Consider the following 22,618-nt stretch of genomic DNA (forward strand, 5'->3'; position numbering starts at 1 on the left):
TTGGGTCTTGTAGGGAAAAAAAAAAAAAAAAAAACACTACAAAAAAGGAGGAGTTTTAGACCATGTAAAAATGTTCTCTGGAAAAAGACCATTCTAAAGCACTATTGAGCTGGACACACTATAAAAGTTTTAATACTTGATGGCACCAGAATAAACTTTCCTGATATCAAATTAACAAAAATCCCTCTGTGATGATTATGTATAAGATATATTATAGGTAGATAAACATTACTCTAGTATACGTATGGAAAAATTTAAAGCAAAAAATGAAGTAGCTTGTGCAAAGCCCCAAAAATCAGCAGTGCTGACATTTCTAATAAAATTCAAGTAACTCTTAATTCCCAGTCTGTAGTCACTGTGTGACTATCCTAATGGTTTTTGCTGTTGTATGAATGAAACTGCTTTTTCTCCTTCAAGACAGTGATTATTTTGAAAAAATCCTCCCTTTCCCCCCCACATAATTATCTCTTGTGAAAGTGAAACTCCAGCTGTGGGAACATAGACAGGGCTGTGTCTTGTTCTAAGACAATCACTTCAGGAAAAAGGTTTGTGAATGGTTATGAAACTGCAGAGTGGATTCTGACCTGCTGCAGAGTCACTCCGTAGCATGTCTCATAGCAGATAAGCTATGGAAAGCAACAAAATACAGCTTCTTATGCCCAAACAGCAGATGGTCCCAGATAACTCCCAACAGCAGATATCGTAATGAACCACTACTTCCTATATCAACACTGCTAACATTTTTCACTAAACAACTTTTTTCCCCTCTAACTGGGCTAGTGCAAGAACTCTATCTGAAGACTGGATTTTGCTGCAGTTGAGTTGACCTTCTGGAAGTGGCCACCGTGCCAAAATATCATATATAATAGTTGAAATACATATCTCTTTGCATGTGGGAAAGAACATATTAAACTTCTGGGCAATATTGGGTTACAGACTGGATGTAATGTACAGGAAAAACATACAGAAAGACTCTGGGGGTAGAAAATTGAGGGTAGCTGCTCAATGCATCAAAAATACGAGCCAATTCTTAGCTGAACCGTATTGCAGTCGCACTATTATCATGCCTTCAGCTAAATGAGTTCAAGCAGAAAACTGGAAGATCTTGTAAACTAAGCAAAGTTATCCTGGGTCAACCCCTGAATTTCTATTGTATGTGCTGACACAACCGGTGTCGGCAATTCCTTAGACAGCTTCTCAGTGGGCCTGATGGAAGAACATAGCTGGTTGTTGGATGATGCTTGATGCTGCAAACGCCTTCATTTTGGTAAGACTGATAACAAGGTTGTGACGATTTGTTGTCCTTAATGTATCTTATGGATGGATAAAGCTTTTATACACAGCTGGAAGGAGAGAAGCAGAATATCTCTCAGGGTGTCATGTAACTTTGCATGGACTGCAGCAGCACTTCTGCTGAGGGAATTTTTCAGCTCTTTTTGGAGCTCTTTGTTCCGCGTCTTATTTTTCCAACTGCTTTTTACTTCCGCAGAGAAAAGATGGGAGAAGAAAGCCCAAACTGATAATGTATAGTAGGTATCACTGTTAGCTCCTGGTATGATACTCTTATTACACATTACAAGTGCCTGTAAAAAGCGCTCCACTGCCTGAAAATACCAAGACTTGGATTAATCTTACTGGATTTCAGGCATTTAGAACCACTAATGGCAATGGGCACCTCTAGTCTATCCAACGCCGGAAATGCTCTTTGAGACAACTGTACAATTAATGTAGAGTTATAGACTACTATGGCCTTCCAAAGAGAGAATAAAGCACTCTTTGTTTTCCCAGGACGACTGGCTAAATATTAAGCTGACTGAATCTGGGCTCTGAATGCGTGATAAGAACACGAGAACCGAATGTGAAGGAGATCTCGTACTTGAAATTCAGGCCAGGTATTTTGTCCTCGTGCCCACTGAATTCCCTCTGCAAACAAGCGCTTCACTGTTACCTTGAACTCCCTGCTTCTTATATGCATGTTTATTCTTGTATAAATTATAAGCACTTTGAGACAGGAACAATTATTTTTCATTAATATAGCCTCTGACAAGCCTTATCACTGCCAGTATCACGCTGCCAGCAACGAGCAGTATTTCCCGCCTCAGCATTTCGTGAAGGACGAGATTTCGGAGCACTGCCGCCAGCCCTCCTGTGCCCGGTGGGGCGTTGCCAGCTCCGTGCGAGCCAGGTGGCTACCACGGCACGCTGGCTCGCCCAGGCGGGCTCGCAGCCGCGACTCCTGCCAGAGGCCTCTTGCGGGAAGAGCCACCCGAGGCCAGGGAGCGCGTGGCTGCGACCGCGAGCGCCGGCCTAGCCCAACAGGTGTTAACACACTTCATGGAAATCCTGTTGGCATTAGAGTTAATAATTAGAATCATAGACTCGTTTAGGTTGGAAACGACCTTTAAGATCTTCCAGTCCAACCATTAACCTACACTACCAAGTCCACACCTCTCGCTTTCCCTTTTCGAACAAGGCCTTCATCGGCATGGCGGCGGGGTGGCTTAATCGCGTTGTTTGCAAGTGTTTTGAACTCCCGTCGCCCCGCCTGCGCGGCGGCTGACACCGTGAGCACCGCACGCTTGTTACGACAACGGCAGAGCCCGCTGGAGCGCTCCCCGAACAGACGCACACGTATTTGCGCCCGGCCGCGCCTGTAACACCAGAGGCAGCATCGAGGCCGGTCAGAGGCAGGCGCCGAGGGGCGGCGAGGCTGCCGCGCGGGGCTCCCGGCACCGCAGCGGTTAACGGCGGCGGCCCCGCGCCAAGATGGCGCCGCGCCGGCTCCGCCCCCGCACCCCCCACCCCCACCCCCCCCCCCGCGCGCCGGGCACTCGCGCGGCGGCCGGGCCTCGCCGCTGTCGCGCGGTGATGAGTCACCGCCAGGGGCGCGGCGTGGCGCGCGGCTCGGGGGCGGCGGGCGCGGGGCGGGCGGCGCTGCTGGCGGCGAAGATGGCCGCCCTTGCCGACGCCGCTGCCGCTGCCTCCGCCGCCGCGCCGGGCAGCGGCGGGGACGGCCGGCGCGGTGGCGGCGGCCCGGAGCAGCAGGATAGCGGCCGGGGGGAGCCGAAAACTCTCTGGGGGAGCAGCGAGCCGCGGCCGCCTGCCGCCGGCTCGGGGCAGTCGTCCCCGCAGCAGCGAACGGAGACGCTGGGCTTCTACGAGAGCGACCGGGGCAGGAAGAAGAAGCGGAGCTTCTCGGGTGAGGGGCGGCGGCGGGGCGGGAGGCCTCCTCCCGCAGGCCGTGGCGGGCAGCGAGGGGCCCCGGGCCGGGGTGCCCCCCACGGGAGGCCGGGGTGGCCGTAGCGGTGTTGCCCGGGGCGGGCGGCGCCTCCGGGGCGCGTCGCCAGCGCCGGCTCCGCTCAGCGCCGCCCGGCCCGGCCCGCCTGAGGGGCCGGGGCCGGGGTGGGTGCCTGAGGCGGGGCTGAGGGCGCGGCGGCCGCCCGCCTGGGCGAACTTCGGCGAGCGACTTCAGAAAGTGCGCCGGGACCTCGCGGGCCTGGGGAGCGGCGGGGCGCGGCGCGGCCGCCCCGCTCCGGGGCCGGGCGGGCGGGGAGCTTCCCCGCCGGCTGCGCTGCCTCTTCGCTTCCTGTTCCGAAGTCTCGTCGGCGAGCTCGCCCGTGTCGCTGAAATAAAGCCCCTCGGCGTGACTGGGTGTGCCCCTGCTTTCCACGCGAGCGCGTTGAGGAGGGGGAACGGGGGCAGCGCGGTCCCTGTGCGCTGGCAGGCAGCGTGTCGCCCGGGAATCGTCAGGAGGCTGCTAGACAGCGAGGGCATCGTCTGTCGAAGTGGTAGACACCGGCGTTGGAACTCGGGCTGTGAGGCTCCGTACCTGCCAAGGAGCGGCTGCAGCGAGCGGTGCGGAGCTGGCCCCTGGGTTTGCTGAGCCCCGCGGGCCGGGAGGGCTGCGCGCTGCCTTAACTTTCTTGCTGGAGTTCGAGAAATGCTTCATCTGCTTAACGTGTCTTGTTACGTACACATAGCGATGAGTCCAGTAGTCTTTGCCTCTACTGCTGAGAGTAACGGTGCTGGTAGAGCCTTGAAGTTAGTATGCAAGATTATTAGAAGTCTTTTAAACTACATGTAGTTTACTAACTGAGGATCTTATAGGGAAAAATAAGGGAAAATGTCATGGCCTTTGCTATCAATCTGCAGCTATATTCACATTTACACTTGAACTGGTTGTTTCAAGTGTCTACAGAGTAGTTTTTGAAAATAGCCCTGCCTTTTTTGTAAAAATTGTCACTCGGTGTGGCAGGGTTGATTTATTGTTGGTAAGATTATAAATAACGTTATTAGCACCATATTGTTGAGTGGCTTGCTGAAAAATCTGGAAAGTGCTCAAAGCGGTGTTCAAATTTCCAGGCTTTCTGCCTCAGTGTTGGCTTGAATGTGATACTGCAGGTCTTATCAAATAGGAAAAATAGGATTTAACTTGAAATAATCTGCCAACAATTCAGTGCTTTCCTTCTGAGCTTGACAGGTGCTATGTCCATTTCTGACATGTGTTATGTCATAGGATATGCAGCATCGCTGACTGCACTTCTGTGGTATTAATGAAGCTGATGTAATTTCCATAGCCGTAAGGAATTGGCTTGATTGTAGTATTATTAGGTGCTTTGTGGTGAAAAAAAGAATGGTCAAGATACATACTGATGTGCCTGAAAGAGAACTGACCAAATAATTGCGAAAAGTAAGGAAATTGTTGGGGTTTTGTGTGTGTGATTTCCTAACTTATCTTCCAGCAACTGATTTTAAATTAAAAAATAGTTAAAAATCATTGGTGCTCTCTCACTCTTCAGGACAAGAAAACATTAGTTGATAGAGCAATTAAAAATTCTAACTCATCTAACGGTAGCAATATGTGAAATGGTAGGTAGAAGCAGGTTTTTTTGAGGATGGTAAAGCGGGACCTGTACTGTACAGAGGAGTTGTTTGGAGGAGAAGGAAATACTTATTAAAAAAAAAAATATTGTGCTGTTTTAGTCTTGATTGATTTATTTGAGTGTTTATGGAAGAATTGTGTATTTAGGATTGATGGAAGTGAAGCGAGTGCCTGGAGTTGTTGCATTTAGGATTAAAGTTACAATTATATAACAACAGAAAATTATTGAGGCGCAGTGCATTTCGCATTTGCGCAAATTTTCCTCTTCATTTCTGGTTAATGGTTATCCTTTGTGTAGCTATGCATTGAAGTATAACTTAGGTAAATCATTATCCGTTTACCTTGAAGGAACTAGTGGCCTTTTATGTTTTGAAGATGCTTGTGCTTTTCTGTCCTGAGGTGGGGAGATAAATGAGAATACTTTAAGAACTAAGAGTATGCTGTCTGAACAGTTTAAACTTAGGCCACCGTCTAAAACTTTCTGACTGCAAAGGAGGGAAATTTGAAGTAAGGAAGGAATTTGAAGTAGGAATTAGTGTGTTGACTTATTTTTAAAAAGAAAATGATGCTTTGGTAGCAGAATTAAGCAGTGTTTCAGGTGACTTATTACTCTGTCCTGCCTTGGTGTCTCATCCTGTTCTTTTGCTTACTGTGTTTTTCCTGCAGGGTCAGCCACTGATCTCTTTCACAGCTGGCACAGAACTAGGGCTGATGCTCGGTAGCAGTAGTGCTCAGAAAAGAGGTGGCTGAGTGACTGTGTGCTTCAGTTCATCCCCTGTCACTGGAGGGATTGTTTTGCAGTCACAGTCTGGAGCTTGTGTGTTGATCAGCCTCAGTCATGAGGAGTGATTATCTCTTAATACCTAGGGCATGAAAGTCTAGCCAGGTGGGGGAAACTTAAAATCATTTCTTTTTCAGCAATAGGGCCATGAACCAGTTTGTGCGAGGTAAGGAGGAGTGGGGAGCAAGTAGCTCATTAGTTAGAATCGTAGAGTATCTCAAGTTGGAGGCGACCCATAAGGGACCCATAAGTTACTCCATGGTGGTTGCCCATGTGTATATATCCGCAGGAAACATCAGCCACTTGAGATGCGTTATCTTCAAGTTAGAGAAGGTCTGTTATCTGAGGTGGAAGAAAATACACCCAGGCAGTTAACAGAGTAGTTAATTTGTGTGTTTATACCAAAGGTTATCTCTTTTTACTTTTAACTTTTTAAACAAGAAAGAATTGGGAAAAACAAAAAAGTTGCAAGTGATAGTCTTACAAAGGAAGATTCCAGAAAACAAGTTTGCAAGAGATCTGAACAATTATTTAGTGGTATGAACTTCTGCCTTATTTCACTGGAATGAACTTTGATTGAAACTTTACATGTCAATATTAGTTTTCTACTACTTATTAAACAACATGTTGGTTTTTTTTTAAAATAAATACCTTTCAGGCTTACAGTAGATTTGGCCTACTTACTAGAAGTAGATCAGTAATATATAAATCATCAAAATCGCTGTCCAAACAAGCTCATACAGGGAAAAACTGTTCAGTTCATATAGTTGGAAGCAAATCATGATTTAAATGATTTATTAACAATACATAATTAACCAGCAGTCAGTGAATGATATAGCTGTGATCAGTATCAGCAACATGATAAATCACAATTCTAGACATACACAGAATGTTAATACACCAAAATAAACTTCAAAATGCCCATATATAATGCCCACAAGTTCTAATCGCACTCAATACACGTGCCCCCCACCCAAGGCAGTGTAGGTTATAAGCATACCCTGCCTCCTCTTCTTCTTTTGTACTTCTGTTTGAGCTGATTCCTTCTTTGCTTTGAAACTTTGTATCTGGCTACTCTTCCAGCTAATGGTCATCATCATCTTCAATGTGATGAATATTGAGAAGCCACTATCTTAGTTTTGGGTGAACTCTTCACATGTAGCATCTATACCTGCATTCCTCTCTTAACAGCTGTTATCTAGGCTGTTTTACTACGGGTGTGTTATGCAGCTTCTTCCTCCCCACCAAAAATGTGGAGCATTGTACCAGGCAAGGTCCACTCCCCGTCACCCCTGCCAGTAGTCACTAAGACTTCGGCTAAAACCTGAATTTACTGTTTGTGAGCATGTGCTTATGTCATGATAAATGCACTGTAGCTTTTCAGTTATCTGTCTAGACAAGCAATTTCCATCTTTTGGATGTTGCATGAACACTAAGAGTTTCTGTTTTTAAATGCCAATAATAACCAGAAATGATGAACTTTATTGTAGTGTTCTGTCACTTCTGAAGTGTTACCAGGAGGTAGCAATGTCAGACCTTGTCAGTGAGTGTCAAAGCTTAAGCTCAACCTCCTTGTGCTGACAACCTGAATTTTCATAATTATAATTTTGTATTTTCTTTCCTTTTGCAAGACAAAAGTCGCTGCACAAAGTGTTTTTTTTAGAAGCCATGTGAGTTGACTAAACATAGGTCAGTCAGCCTTCGGCTTATTTACCTGCGGCTATTAAAATGCAGGAGACCTGTATGTGCTTGATGGCTTTTTGGTCTTGAAAGACTTCGATCTGATCATCAAATGGTCAGCATGCTTGTACTGTTTGTGCACCGAATCATTTCGGATCATGTACCCATGAACGTTTTGATCTTACAGAAAGTTGTTCTTTAAAAGAAAGAACAAGTTGCTAGTGTTGCTGAGAGAGAAAATAGCTTTTCAAGTCTAAAATAGAGCTTAGTAAATTTGGGAGGACTGTCAGTATGTTAAGGATTAGATCCACTCGGCATATTGTGTTCAGTGTAGCTGCTTTGAGTAACGTTTTGGAGAAGTGGGATGTCTGATGAAAATGATTGGCTGGGAAAAGTCGCATGTTTTGTTTGTTGGGAGGCAACAGGGGAATGGGAGAGCATAGGACTTGCTTCTCATAGCTCCTTCCATACCAAGTTATTTGGCATTCTGGTTACTATCAGCAGAAGCCTTCTGGGTTAGATGTGATGTGAATGAAGCACATAGCAAGTAACAAAAACATCGCAGCCTTCTCACTCTTTGGAAGTCATGCCTGAAGTGTCTTCTGCTTATGTGTGTTCCTGAATGTAGATCTTTCATTGCTGAGATTCATCAGTGCTGAGCTAACAAGAGGTTACTTCCTTGAACACAATGAAGCAAAATACACAGAGCGGAGAGAGAGAGTATACACATGCATGCGGATACCAAAAGAACTGGAAAAGGTGAAGTATTCTTTAAGATTTGTTTTAATTTAGAGATTAAGTCTGTTGCATTAAATTATTTAAATAAATATTTATTTTTCAAACACATTTGGTACTAAAAAAGATTTAAACATTTATAATGATTAATTTTCAGTGTCAGTAACTTAAACATTTGTGTTTCAGTTCTTTTTGTCTGTGCTTGTTGCTGCTGGCGTCTTGTGGCCACTTGATGTTATTAGCAGAGATGGACATGACTAACTTTCAAGTCCAGATGATGACAAATTAATTCAAATATAAAGATGTCACTGATCCTTAGTCAAACAAAAGAAAACTTTTTACAGCAAAATGTAATTTTACATTTTTAAAAAAATTGTTTTAAACATCTTTCCGGTCTAAAATGTTGTGAGGGTGGGAAGATTTCAGTCCTTTAAAAATATGGTGATGGATGAGTTTCTGTCTAAGGTTTTTGACTTAATTTTCATAGCCTTCTATTTTGCTTCTTACTACTGTTTACCGCATCTTCCCTCTCTATCCCAGTGCTATGGCTCTTCCTGAGGTGTTCCTACCACCTCCTTTATGTCAGCTTAGCTACAATTCTGGCCCTGCAGTGAGCCAATTCCAGTGCTGTAATGTAGAAGAGAGTTTTATTCTGGTTTAACTATTTTCAAACCCTGTAGGAGAGTGAGTCAGATTTGGGAGGCAGCAGGAGTATGCTCAAGGATGAGGAGTAAGGCAACATTGGTAACAAGGTTTGGCTAGGCTGCAGTGTAACGACAACATTACAAGTAATGTTGCTAAAATTCTCAAAACCTCTAGGGATGAAGTTACACGATAGGGCTAAATCAATTTAACTCTGACTTACGTTGAAGGAAGAGTCTTGTTTTGCTGTTCTTCCCGCTTCAGTCTTCTGCCTTATTCATGCTGCCTGTTTTGCATGAGCTGTGGTGCTTGTAGGACTGTTCTCAGACTTAAATCAGCTCATAATTTGGCAATGAATGCTTCACTTTTCTTGCTCTGTTCTTTGCCAGGATAGTGAGCTGAATTGCTCAGCCAATATTCTTGAGAATCCAGAGCCTACAGAAGGGTGGAAGGGGAACTGTATAGCTTGGAGTAGAAAGATGAAGGAGCAGTGGAGGAGGGAGGGAGAGAGAGTAGGATACCCTTTGTCAGCAGCACTCGGTTTCCCCCTTCAATATCATTAAATTAATCCTTGGACCATGATGAGACCTAGTTTTACAAAACTAAATTCCAAGTCAGTTACTGTAGAAAATCACAGTATAGATGAGACTGGCATGGACCTCTGCAGATGATGGAGTCCAAGCCCTTGCTTAAAGCTGCGTCACCTACAACAGGTTGCTCAGGACCAGATCCAGTTGGGCTTTGAACATCTCCAGGGATGGTGTCTTCACATCCTCGCTGTTTATGCATTCCAGTTTACAGTAGAATATTCCAGTTATGGTAGAGTCTCAGCTGAACAATATAGCAGTTCTACATCATCTCCATTGTAATTATGTAGGCTATTACATGCAGTCTCCAAGCCACAGAAATTATTCTGAAGGATCATCACCATAGATTCTCAATAAAACTTTCAGTATGTAAGAACAAGTGAAGGCCAACAGTCTTTTAAGAATAAGGTTGATGCTGTAAGTGGTGAAATTGAATGTTTTTGCATGGTAAATCAGACTTCAGTCTGTACTTTGAATATGAAAGAATATGAAACTGAGTAATAGATAGATTTAAAAAGTGATAGTTACCTTTTTACAGAGAGATTATTTAATAAATTTGTTACTTCTTTGCATGGGCTTAGTCCAGGTTAGTATACCTACTAGCTATATCAAATTGAATCATACGTGTTGAAAAAATTGGAAAAGTATGATGATGAGCACTGAGAAAGCAAACTTAATAGTGTGCACATCATCACCTATTGCAGGAATCACTTGACTGTGTGATTCAAAACACTGCTTAATTGAAATAAAGCATGTGAGACACTAGGAAAGGAAGAAAAGAATTTTCTTAATGGTTTGTATTGTTTACTACCTAATAGTATAATTACAGACTAGGAATGGAAATCATAATCAGGTAGGGTGAGAATAAACCGGAATAAATTTATCAGGGCCTAATCTCAGGAGATATTTAACATGCACTTACTACATGTACATAATTTGAGAGTGGGGTGTGGTTGTAAAAGGGTAGTATTTTTGTTGTTGTTGTTCTGAATACTCCTTTATTTAGAGAAGCTAGATGATTTGTAATATAAACGCTGCTTCCACTCGAGCTTTTTGTGCAGTTTCAGTGGAAGCTCTTCATTATAATAGATTATTTATACTAAATGAGAAGGTGGTCTCTATTTCTGTCGTCTTGAGGGAACACTTGTCAATTGATCTCAAAATTAAACTTTGTGCTCTTTTGCTAAAATATGTTGATGGAAAAGCTCTATAAGCTCCTCAGTATCTGGAATGTAGCAGCAAACAAGGTTTACAGAAATGAGTGGAAGGTTCAGTGCTGATTATGTTTCAACAAGTGCATGTAAGTGTGCAAATGCAATGTTGTGAAAAATTAGGAAAATGATATTAAACAGTAATTGCAAATATTAATACGAGCTTATAGAAAGGGAAAAAGTGTGATTACACAGGCAGAGAAAAAGTCTGTCTGAGTCAAGAAGAAAATGCAGAATTGTTTTCTAGATTATAAAGATGTCTTAAAGAATACAGGGGCAAAACAACAGGCTATCTTTTGATTTTGCTTGGATTAAGGAGTTTTAAAAAAAAAAAATGATGCATGTTCAGCTCTCGTCATCCTCAGCGCTTGGATATTCAGCACCTGGTTTAAAAGCAAAGAAAGTGTTTTGAAAGGCAAAGAGCTTGTGGGAGATAAAAGTAATTTACTTGTGCCTTTGGTTTACTTTTTTTTCCCCCCAAACCAGTGTCTTCCTTTCCCATCAGCAATATATACTACTTTCACATGTAAATGCCTGTCATGGATATCTAGGCCTGCTTAGATGTTGCTAGTCTTAACTGTGTAGACAGTTAAGCTTGCCTTTTTACGTGGTTTTCCTTGCAGAAAAAAACCCTAGCTCCTGGTCTGACAGAGGCATAAAAGCGTATGTGTAGAGTCCCATTCAGGTAAATCGTAGATACATTCAAAGAGCAGCTAAGGAAGGAATGTCATGTGAGGAGTGTCTGGTATATAAGAGCCTTCTAATTGCAGAGTTGAGGTCTAGTTTAATTATCATAGAGTTGCTTGGCTTGTGGCTATAATGAAATGGCTTTAACTGTTTCTGTAAATTAAGGATAGAGCATTTAAACTGAGGACAACTGGAAGTTTACCTCTTTGTATTTTATATTCTTCTCTGTATGAAGAAGGTGGATATTCTCTGAAGGAGAACTACCACAGCTGTAATTAGCTGTGCAATAGAAAACTAAAAAGGTAAAAAAAAATATCGGGGGGGGGGGGGGGGGGCGGGCAGGAGAAGCAGACTAGAAAGGATGTAGGTGGAAAATGGCTGTGCACATGTACACACAGCTCTACATTTTTTTTTTTCCTAAGGTTAACAACATTAACTTTTGTAACCTTAGAGGAAAGTCACCATTGGAAAATGAGCTACAGTTATATCCAATTGCAGTTGATCTATTCAGTAAAGACTGAGTTCGGTGAGCCGTGGAAGTCTGCAAAAGCCTTGCTGCTTGGATTTTGTGGTGCAGAATTTGTGATGAATAGTCTTCCAAGTGCATAGCATGTTACAGTTCAGCTGATTGAACAAGTGAGAGTGTTGTGCTTATTTGGTTAATTAGTCTTATGTAAATGTATTTTTCATAAAATAATACAATTCTTTATAAACTTTTTGTAACTCTATAAACTACTAACATACTTCTGTTTTATTTTTGTAATTTAGTTGATGTTTTTTGGAATCTTTTTGTGCCTGGATGCTTTTCTGTATGTGTTCACCCTGCTTCCTTTGAGAGTTTTTCTGGCAATGTTCCGGTTCATCACTTTGCCTTGCTATGGCTTACGGTAAGTTAATTCAAGAGAAAGGTGTTGATACCCTTAAACAATGTTTCTCTATTTATGTGTGTGCTTAATTTTATGGCCTTTCAGTGCCATTTGAACTACGAATTACTTCTGCTGCTGTAAAACAGAAGTTTTGGTCCAAATTAGCCAAAGCAAAGGTGTGCATGGGACCTTTAAGCTTTGCCAGCATTCACTGTCATCGTTGTTTCCTTCAGACACAACAGTTTGATAACAGCACCACTTAGGTATATTCAGGTTAGCAGAGGACAGAGATGTAACCTCACCCTGTAGTTTTGTTCTTCTAACATCTATTTGAACAGTGTTTTAAGATTTCTTAGGCTTTAGTTAATGACTTGGCTTGTGTCTTCTCATAGACTCTTTGATATTGAAACAAACGTTTCATTTTTTCTACAACAAAACTTTTCCTTATTTCCAGGGTAAACTTTGCCCAAAGGATCCCTGTGTAAAATGTGTTATTTTCTTTCCTTCAAAGAATCTTAGAGAGTAATTAGATGGGACTAACTAATCAGACTAATATTAAGAAATTTTAGATCTTAACCCCTTGCCTTTTTGTTCAGATCAATACTAAGAAGAAGTTGTGAATACATAGGACTTTGCCTTTCCGGCAAACTATCCAAAAGTTGGATAGAATTAATTTCCTTGATAAAAGTTGCGACTTCATGGTAAAGCTGATTATGTAAGTCTTAAGCATAGCCTAAAAGCAAAGGAGTATTTGTATTGATGTTGCAATTTTTCCTTGAATAAATAAAAACTTCAGGGTTTTCATTGTGGATTTCCCCAAACTTTAATTTAATTTATGGTAGCTGATTTATTTTTTTAAATTGAGTTGCTTACATTTGCATTATTCATAGTCTTTTATATGTGAAATGCTTTTAGATGCATAGTTTAGAATGCGTGTTCTGATTAGAGCAAATGCTAGTCTAGTTGTGTAAGAAAATGTTTTGTAATCTTGAGCTGAAATGTTTGTTCTTGGGTGATGCTTAACATAGGCACTAGGTGGCAGTGTCTAATATTTTATTGTGCTGTTAATTTTGAGCTGAATCTCAGACTTTCATTATGCTAAAATTTGCTGTGTAAAAAAAGTGACAGCTATTTAGATTTACCCTGATGAGTAGTCAAATTCTGTGCCTATTTGTAAATATCTGTACAGATGCTATTGCTAAAATATGAAAATTCAGGTAAATGTAATGGTTTTTAATCTATCATTTGGATCTTACTACTATTTTCTGTTTAAAAAGTGTTATTCCTTGCTTATAAACTCAGCTTTGCTTTTGACAAGTTTTCTGCTCTTCTGGAATTATGATCAAAAATTTGAAAGACCAGTTGCTGGTTTTGGGTATTGTTCAATATAGTGAAGAAAGCAGCATTGAAAATACCATATGCACTCACACATGTGTATGTGTGTATATATATGTACACACACCTGCAATGTTAAAACTTAGTCTACTTGCTTGACAGTATTTTTAGTGTGTAAGGCAGGACAGAATCCAGTTTATTCAACTTGACTATGTAAACTCTAAAGTGTTACCAGGTAAGATGCACTGAAACTGAGATTATCTTGAGTGAAGGCGGCTTTGTTTTTGTAACAACTCCTGAAGCAATTTCTTTTCTCACAGTTTCTTCAGATGTTTGTGGAACTCATTTCCCTAGAATCTCTTTACTTGTTCACTACTTGAGGCTTTATCTAATTCATTAATGTTTTAAAGTTGTTTTTTTAGCAACTGGTTCACAATTCATGTTTCTAGTATGTAATGGAACTTTTTCAGATGTAATGATTCTTATTTCCAAATATTCAGAGCCTGTACTTTGGTCTTTGGGGTTTTTCTTGTTTCTCTAGTTATGCTGATTTGATTTGTAATGGCAAAAAAGATTCGTGATTTTCTTCCATCTCAGGAAATATATTTTTATGTGTTTGTAACAAAATAGAGTTCAATAGGTAAAACACATCTGTCATTATGAAAGGTACTTACAAAGCAGGTGGCTTTTTATTTTTCAGCTTTCTCTTCCTCACAAATGTCAAGTAAGTGTTGAGAGACATGACTAGTTGTTATTTGAACCTGCCACATCATATTCCATTCTGTGTAGTAAATAAAAGTGCTCCTCCCTTCATCTTGACTTTTTCCTCAACATCTCAGTGAAGTGATTGAGCAGTGAGTGTTCTGTCTCCCTCCCAGTTTACTCTTCAGTTCATTTATTTCCTCATAACTCTTTCTGCTCTTTTCAGTGTAGAAAAAGATTATATTACCCATTATTTCTTTAAAACAATAAAACCACATCCTATGTAAGATGGGCTAATTCCTGTATATGGTATTGTGTGCAGTGCTTAATTGTAGGGGGAGCGCTTTATAGCCTCTTCCACATGTTTTAATATCCCATTTTACAGAGCTCTGAAAGGGAACAGAGAGTAATGTATCTTAAATTTGTTTCCTTTTTCTGCCTAGATAGTGTAAGTGCTTCAGTTTGAGTGCCGAGTCATCATTCCTTATCACTTGATCTTTCCTTTTGAGTAAATTTAGTTCTGTGTTTTTGTCAGAGCTATATTTGTGTTAACATAGCTGTTTTAGAGAGACTCTGAAACTTTGAAATCTTCAGTCAGAAGAATCCAAGATTCTGTCATTAAATAAACTAAACTGCTGGTTAAATTGCTGTGGTCAAACTGGCAGAGGCTGAATCATCAGGTTATGGTGGTTTTGGCAGGTGCAATTTCATTACTGCTGTACTCTGTAAATAGTAGGGTGCTCTTAAAAAATTAACAAACACTTCAAAAAATTAAATTATGTCTTCTGAAATTACAAAAAAAAAAACCCCAAAGCACCCAGCTCTGCTGTGTTTTCTTCCAAGTAATGGAAGGAAGTTTGCTAAATAATTATCTTGGAATCTTATAAACTACTCTCATTTTATCAAAATATTCTTTGACAACATGAAAGCACATACTTTGCTGGAACAACAAATCTAAGGTAGAGAGAGAAGTGGACCTGGTGGAGTTCTCTTCAGAATTATGGTCCTTGATGATAGGTTGCTAAAACTAACTCTACTTGTGGTTGAAAGGTACGGTTTCCTTTTACAATTCAGACACAGTTTTTTATTAATACGTCAGACCCAGAGATTCTGGGCAGATTAATATCTCTGCTTGCTTTGAAACACTTTTATAGAGCCAGATTTTTGTTTTTCTTGAAAATATGTTGCACACCAATAAAAGCTCTTATGGGAATGTGGAAAAGCTCTTCTGTATTATTTGAAAAAGACCATGACATGAAACCTAAATTGTATGTTAGTGAAACTCTGATGGAACTCCCAATTTAATTATGCTTAAAGGCATTTTACATCTTTTTCACAAAGCAAGTAAGGACTTATTACAGAAAGTGAGACTTTCCCCCTTCCCCCCGCTCCAAATTCTAGTTTTCTCAAGAAAGTACAGAAGTAGATTACGAATTTTCTTGTATGTGAAGATCGATAGACAAGATCTTTACATCTCTTCCATGTGGAAATAGATATAGATCATAAATATGTTCTGTGTTTTTCTTTTACTCTGCTCTCTTCTCCCTGAAATAAGTGAATTCAGGTCCTGTCAGCAATAACATCGTTAACTTCAGTTGTATTATATGTACCTCTTAAAATTCCCATTGCCCTCCTCTGAAATCACAGATGTACACTTTTCAGTAGGAAATCAATAGAACAGCATTACTTCAAGAAAGAAGGCATCTCAGGAAAAAAAACCCAAACAAACCAAAACAAACAAATACACTGGCATTCTTATTATGGACATTATTTCTTTGTTCATATTACCAGGTTATTAAATAAATCTGAACCTCTGTTGCACACTTATTCCAAAGCCTAGGTTTTTTTGCTAAGAGCTATAGCAGTTAAATACATAAACTTCCTATTGTCTGGTTAAGTTAATTGAGAAAGTAGTGCACCTGTCCACCAAAATATGTGGCTTTCTACCAACTAAAAAGAAGGCAGGTGCATTCAGTGTTTTCTGTAGTAAACTCTCAGATCAAGTACTCCTTTCTCCTTTCCATAACAGTGCATAGTGTAGCAACATTACAACCTTCTCTTTCTTTCTTTCTTGTAAATCAGACCGAAGGGAAGAGCACTTTCACTTCCTTTATAGGATGGAATGTGGTGTCACAGGGATTCCTCCTTGGTGAGTAAATCCTGATTTTCTTTTTACTTCTATGCTGTCAACCAAATTCACACATCTACATGTAATCAGCAAACAGACTGATTACAAATGAGTAGTGTAGCTAAATTAACCAACATACTTCAAAGGAGAGACCAACACTTAGTTTTGATAACCAACACATGAAATTGATTCAGTGCGGTTTATAGTAGGTATGTTTTCATATGTAGCTTCACATCATTGTGGAAACAGGTTGTGATCTTAATAGATTTAAAACATTTTTTACATAGAGTGCCTGTGGAACAGTTCGGCCCAATTTAAAACAGGATATCTTGGAAAAACTGTAGCCCCTGCTGTACTTAGTTTATAGTGCCTTAAGCTTTTTTGCATTTATCCTAAGTAATGCTTCAGTCAGGTTCATAGCTGTATTTTTGTGTGTACTAAAAGCAGTTTTTTGTAATGTTTAATGTAAATTTTGGGCGGTTCTGAAAGTTCATTGCCAGGTATCTTAGTATTAGACTTGAAGTTGGTTGCATAATAAAATACAGCATTTCAGCATATGTTCATTTGCTAAACTTCAGTTATAGTTGATTCTGTTATTAAAAACGTAAAAGCTTAATGAAAGCTAATTCTAGTTGTCACTTATTTGAAACGTCATTTTTTTTATTTATTTTGAGACAGCTCTCATCGGGGCCTAACAGCAAGGTTGGTTTCATTTCATTCTTAGCATGGTGTCGTGCTGTGTTGTGTGCATGTAGAGGCTTTTTATTGCTTGAGAAATGAAATGCCATTTAATCTTGGCAACCTCAGCTCTCCGTATCTTAGAATTCGTCATTTGGGACATCTTTTTGTCAGCACTTAATATTTATATCTCACAATTTTACAACAGTGAAGTCCTGCATACTGTAAACTGTATCTCTTTTTAAAGTCTCGAACGGGATATTAGATTTGATCAAAGTGGCTTTTCTTCCTGAAGCCAAACTTAATTCCAAACTTGAGCATAATTGTAGGAAAATATTTCCAATAGTTCACTTTGCACATTTTGAAGATTCTTAGCGTGTAACTATACAAGCAAGTATGCCATTAAGAAAAGCTTGCTTGGGTTTTCTTTTCCTTGACATCTTTCCTTAGTATGCTAACAGGAAAATATCCCCTTATGTGTTAATCTAATCATTCTTGTTAATGCTTCATGTAAGATTAGAAACTTATGATACCACAGTTCATTAACGAAGGATACACTGAAGGATTAAAACTTTGATCAAGACTAAATATCTACATGTAAGACAAAATCCCACAGTTCATTTTTCATGCAAGTATTTGTGATGTAAAAATGGAGAAGGAAAAGATATCTAAACAAAACTTCAACTAGACCACCATTTCAATAACTGAAATAAATTATTAATTAATATAAACCTCAGTGGTTGTCTAACTTCTTCAAAGTGTTAGTATCAAATGAATAATAGTTAGACAAGGTTTCCCATAAAATACTTGCTCAAACTTGTAACCTCAGTGCTAAAATACTTAAGTGTATTACTAGCCAAACAATAAACCTGTATAAATGAAAAGGTTTTTAATAAAGTACAATAACATTTATAGAAATAATACTATTATCTTAAGAGCTTATGAATGTATGCAGATGGTTAAGTTAATTATTAAGGTTAAAATACCCATTATTGCAATGATAGTGTATTCATATCTTTAAATTACTGTAGCTGTGTGTCGTGGTTTAGCCCCATCCAGCAACTAAGCATCATGCAGCCGCTCGCTCACTCCCCCTGTCCCGGTGGGATGGAGGATAGGATCAGAGGAGTAAGAGTGAGAAACACTCCTGGGTTGAGATAAGAACAGTTTAATAAGTGAAATAAAGTAAAATAGTAATGATAATAATAACAATATAATAATGATAATATTGATAATATACAAAGCAAGTGATGCATGATGCAATTGCTCACCACCCGCCGACTGATACCCAGACAGTTACCGAGCAGCGATCGCTGCCCCCCGGCCAACTCCCCCCAGTTTCTATACTGAGCATGACGCCACATGGTATGGAATAGCCCTTTGGTCAGTTTGGATCAACTATTCTGGCTGTGCCCCCTCCCAGCTTCTTGTGCACCTGGCAGAGCATGGGAAGCTGAAAAGTCCTTGACTAGCATAAGCAGTACTTAGCAACAACTAAAAACATCAGCATCTTATCGGCATTCTTCTCCTACTAAATCCAAAACACAGCACTATGCCTGCTGCTAGGAAGAAAATTAACTCTATCCCAGCCGAAACCAGGACACTATGACATCAGTATTGGAAATTTTGTCTGCACTCACTATGAAGGAGTAATTGTTCAGAGTAATCTGAATTATTTGGATGAGACTATACTAAAGGAACCAGTTAAAAATGCAGTCATCCTGTTAGACATCTTTAAATTGTACAATTAAACAAGAAAAATGTGTTGAATTCCTGTTGGTTTTAAAAAAAAAAACAAAACCAACAACCAAAAACCAAACAACTCTACAAGGTGACTGGAAAAACAGATCTAATCAGACTAGTGAAGATTTGAGGAACACCAGAAAGGCTGAAAAACAGAAGTAAAGTCGATGTATGATAGTGTATGACAGTCTGTGCAAAGTTAAGTTTAAAATAATACATGCAGAGTGTTTATTCATTGGATGCTAACATAATTAAATACTCGGACAATTACACAATTATACTTTGTATACAATATAGTGAAAAGATCGTGCATTTTACAATGACAGTTGCTGAAAAGCATGCCATAGATGACTGTAGTGAGATTTTTAGACTTTTTTATACAGTAACAACAAATTCCCGTTTGTCCTGGGGTGTACTTTATGTTCCAAATGGTTTAACTGCTTTAAATTCGGTAAGGCAGGCTTATTAAAACACTTAACACCCGATCATTGGGTTTTTTTGGTAGTCAGTCACTTACGCAAACTTGTGCTTTAGCTACTTGTGATTTGTAACATATTAAAGCCAAGTATCAATAAACTGTGATTTTTTTTTTTTTTTTTTTTAATAATGCTCCACTTAATGCTAAGCAACTTTAACTGTACGGCTGTTGGAACAAAAAAGGAACTGGTGGGGTAGATGCCAATATGCTGAAAGCCTTGAGCTGTTTTGCTTTTTTAATAACTTAAGGGAAAAATACCGTGAAATCCAACATGCTGTTCAGTTGAAAGAGTCACAAACATTATATATCAGTAGTATGACCATTTGTATCATCACGGCCCTTATGAATGATTGAACCTAATGTTTTTCAGCCAGGAGATGGAGACAGAAGTCTTATTACTATATGAAATGTGGCTCACGGCCTTTTGAGTATGGTATCAAATAGACGTGCTTTGAAAATGACGGTCAGGTTACTAGTTCCTTAAACTTCCACTTGTCTAAGGAGATTGTTTTTCACACCAAATTTTTCTTTACTGGGTAGCCGTTTTATGTATATCTTCAAATAAGTTTGACTCTTAATTTTGGAACACTTAGGCTGGATTTTCTTACAAATGTCACAAGTAATCATGAAAAAAGTTCAGATTTTTTTTGTTTTTGTTCCTAAAATGTATAGAACAAATTTGTGGGTAGCCAGAATATTTGGTAGTATTCTAATTTGATAGTATTTTAATTTAATTTTATAGAACAGCGAAGTAATTCTTCCTAACTGTTTATAAGGGAAGTTGCTTGGTTTGAGCTTTCTAAAGGGGGAGGACATACACAGATCCAGAATCTGAACAGAGGAAAGACTTGGATTCACACTTTCTAAATGTGTCTCAAGGTGGACAAACAATAAACTGGAAAGTTTGAAGAATGAGTATTAAACCTTGAGCTTATGAATTGTCTTGAAAAAAGTAATTTTCTTCTGTAACAGACCGGTTTTCTGAATTCCTAGTTCTTGGTTGATGTCAGTCAGTGCACTGTATAGATTTTGCCATAGCTTCACTTTCAACTGCCTCAAACACTGCCTGATAAGCATTAAGCTTGGCATGCTTCTCCTTTTGTTAATTGACTGGGCTGAAACAGAAGCATGCTGTAGTGGAATAGGGAGGTAGTAGGAAGGCTTGCACATCACTGTCTCATATTAAAATGAATAATAAGCTTATATATCCTCTTAAGCATGCATGTATATAATTATATTATTTGGAGACATAAGGCTTTGTTTCAGTGGAGATTTTCTGTCAGTTGGTAGATGTAATGGTAAATGTGCCCAAAGGCTGAGGAGTTTGAACATCCTGTTGAGTACACGCTATGGGATATTGAAGTCCCTGCGTGGTTTTTTTCTGTGTTGTCTTAATTTGCTAGTTAGTGTTACAGTGTGAGAGAGTTTATCTGTGGAGGAATGCTTGGATTTTCACTCAGAATTCATGCAGAATGACGGATCATCTCATGTTTAAACAGCTCAGTGTATTCAGCAGTAGTAATAGTAAAGCAATACAGTATTCTAGGTAGCAGATAATAGAAAGGATGGATAAGCCTTACTCTTTGCTATTAAGGTATTTTGATGTTTGAAGAAATTTAATTAAAGATTTGATTCCTTGGTAGTCTAGTCTGTACAGCTAAACACGGGAACTTGAGGCTTAGCATGATGAAACCACTTGTAAAATTCTGTGAAGAGCATCTTGGAGAGCATGACTTATAGCAAAAATATTAGAAGTAATAATGGAATGATGGCAGAAAATAATTAGGTGAAAAGACAGAAATCATGTATCTTAATGCGCATTTGAAGGACAGTCCAAATGCACTGAATCCATCTATTTGCTGGTTTATGAGATATGAAAGTTATAATTTAAATTATATTCAGCTGTGTAATCAGCCAAACTGTGAAACAATTTGTGTAACATTATTTCTGGAATGCAGTAGGATATTAGAGGAACTGCATCTTGCACAAAGGCTCTCATATGATACTGTCTTTTAAGAGCAGAGTTCACTAAAGCCGGGAAAGTGTTAATATTTAATTAATTTCTGCAGCATCACTGTATGCGTGGGATAGCTTTGAAGGAGGAGACCAACTGATTTCTATAGAAAGATTCTACTGCTTGCTGTTTTGTAACCAGAATGATTAAATATAAAATAAGATAGTTGTTGTGCTCTCTATTGTTCTCCTTTTCTCACTCATGAGAAAAAACACCCATAACTAATTTTCATGTGAAATCTTTCCCTCTGTATTCTGCCACACTTCATGCACAACTATAAAAATACAAACTCTTTTGAAATGAGCTAAGCTGTTTCAACTTCATATCTCTGTTAAGTGGTTTCTAGAGTTGTACAGTGGCTCAGCATTGTCTAGTTCCTACCTTTTGGCTCCATAGTTTCGAATGAGATACTGAAAGGGTTATCAGCCCTGTGCTATATATTTCTTGTTTGTTACTTGACCTTTGTATAGTTGTCATAGCTTGGCTGATACCGGCTTTTTTCTTCATTTTTTTGAGATTTTGTAGTACTCATGGTGTGGGTAAATACAGCATTATGAATTTGTATGTGATGTTAATCATGAGGTCTGATAACTTAGTGCTCAAGATTGTTCTGAAAGTACTTTCCAGTGTTGGCACTGAGTAGTTACTGGAGACGACAAATAGAAACATATATTGAGAAAAATGAATGCTGAAAATGTAATGTGTGTAATGGGTGGGCTAAGACTTTTTATGACAGGCATAAAATCACATCAGCCTGTGTGTGTCTATAGATATTAAACAGTTTAATGCGAAGGATAGGAATGATTTGTGACAAATGCAGATTGAACCAATGTGAGCTGGATCATATACTAAAACTGCAATGTTCAGTTCTCCTTGAACATTGGCTACAGCATTTCATAACTGCAGGCTTTGCAGTTAGTTTTGTGTATTTATGAAAAGGTGACAAATCATTAGACTTAATCCATTTACTTGATTTCCTTGTCTTTGTAGGAAATAATTATCCCTGTCCTATATTATATTCAGAGCCACACCTCAAAATCCTTTTGTAAATGTTATTAGCCAGAGCAGAAAAGGTTTCTGCTGCAATAAAAGTGCTTTTGTGGATTTATGCAGTAGTCATGGTTAATCTCTCTCAATTGGAAACACATTAGGTGTATACCATACGTTACTTGCCTAGTCAATATGAAGGGGTCTGTCTTAGTGTACAATGAAAGAACACTGGCATATATTTTTAAATGCCAGGATCTTTTTACTCTTTCACTTTCTAGAAAGCAGTTTTCTGTACTCACCCTTTGCAATAATTCCTTGTACTGTCAAGGGGTTAGAGATGCTGACAGCTCTTAAGTCATCAAACTGAGTAGATGGAAACTGTGAGGATATTGTTGCGACAGCTTGTAAAAGATGTGTTTTGAAGAAGTTGTCACAGCATTGTTGGTTCTGCTTCTCATGTGGACGAGAAGCACACGAAG

General features: G+C 39.4%; 1 protein-coding gene across 6 annotated transcripts in view; it reads left to right on the forward strand.

The window, feature by feature from the left end:
* The first annotated feature begins 2,868 nt into the window (after positions 1–2,868).
* TAPT1 (transmembrane anterior posterior transformation 1) overlaps positions 2,869–22,618 on the forward strand; it is a 58,599-nt gene continuing 38,849 nt past the window's right edge. Inside the window, exons 1-4 of one of the 6 annotated variants that reach the window (XM_075709901.1) lie at positions 2,869–3,199; positions 7,972–8,102; positions 11,974–12,092; positions 16,915–16,938. In XM_075709901.1, coding sequence (XP_075566016.1) covers positions 2,869–3,199; positions 7,972–8,102; positions 11,974–12,092; positions 16,915–16,938 — 605 coding nt within the window. Of the gene's footprint in view, positions 3,200–3,898; positions 4,017–7,971; positions 8,103–11,627; positions 11,732–11,973; positions 12,093–16,190; positions 16,258–16,914; positions 16,939–22,618 lie in introns of those variants that run through there. The other 5 variants (XM_075709903.1, XM_075709904.1, XM_075709902.1 and 2 more) reach the window with 5 other exon arrangements.

This window comes from Pelecanus crispus, chromosome 4, assembly GCF_030463565.1.
Source record: "Pelecanus crispus isolate bPelCri1 chromosome 4, bPelCri1.pri, whole genome shotgun sequence".
NCBI classification, from domain to species: domain Eukaryota; kingdom Metazoa; phylum Chordata; class Aves; order Pelecaniformes; family Pelecanidae; genus Pelecanus; species Pelecanus crispus.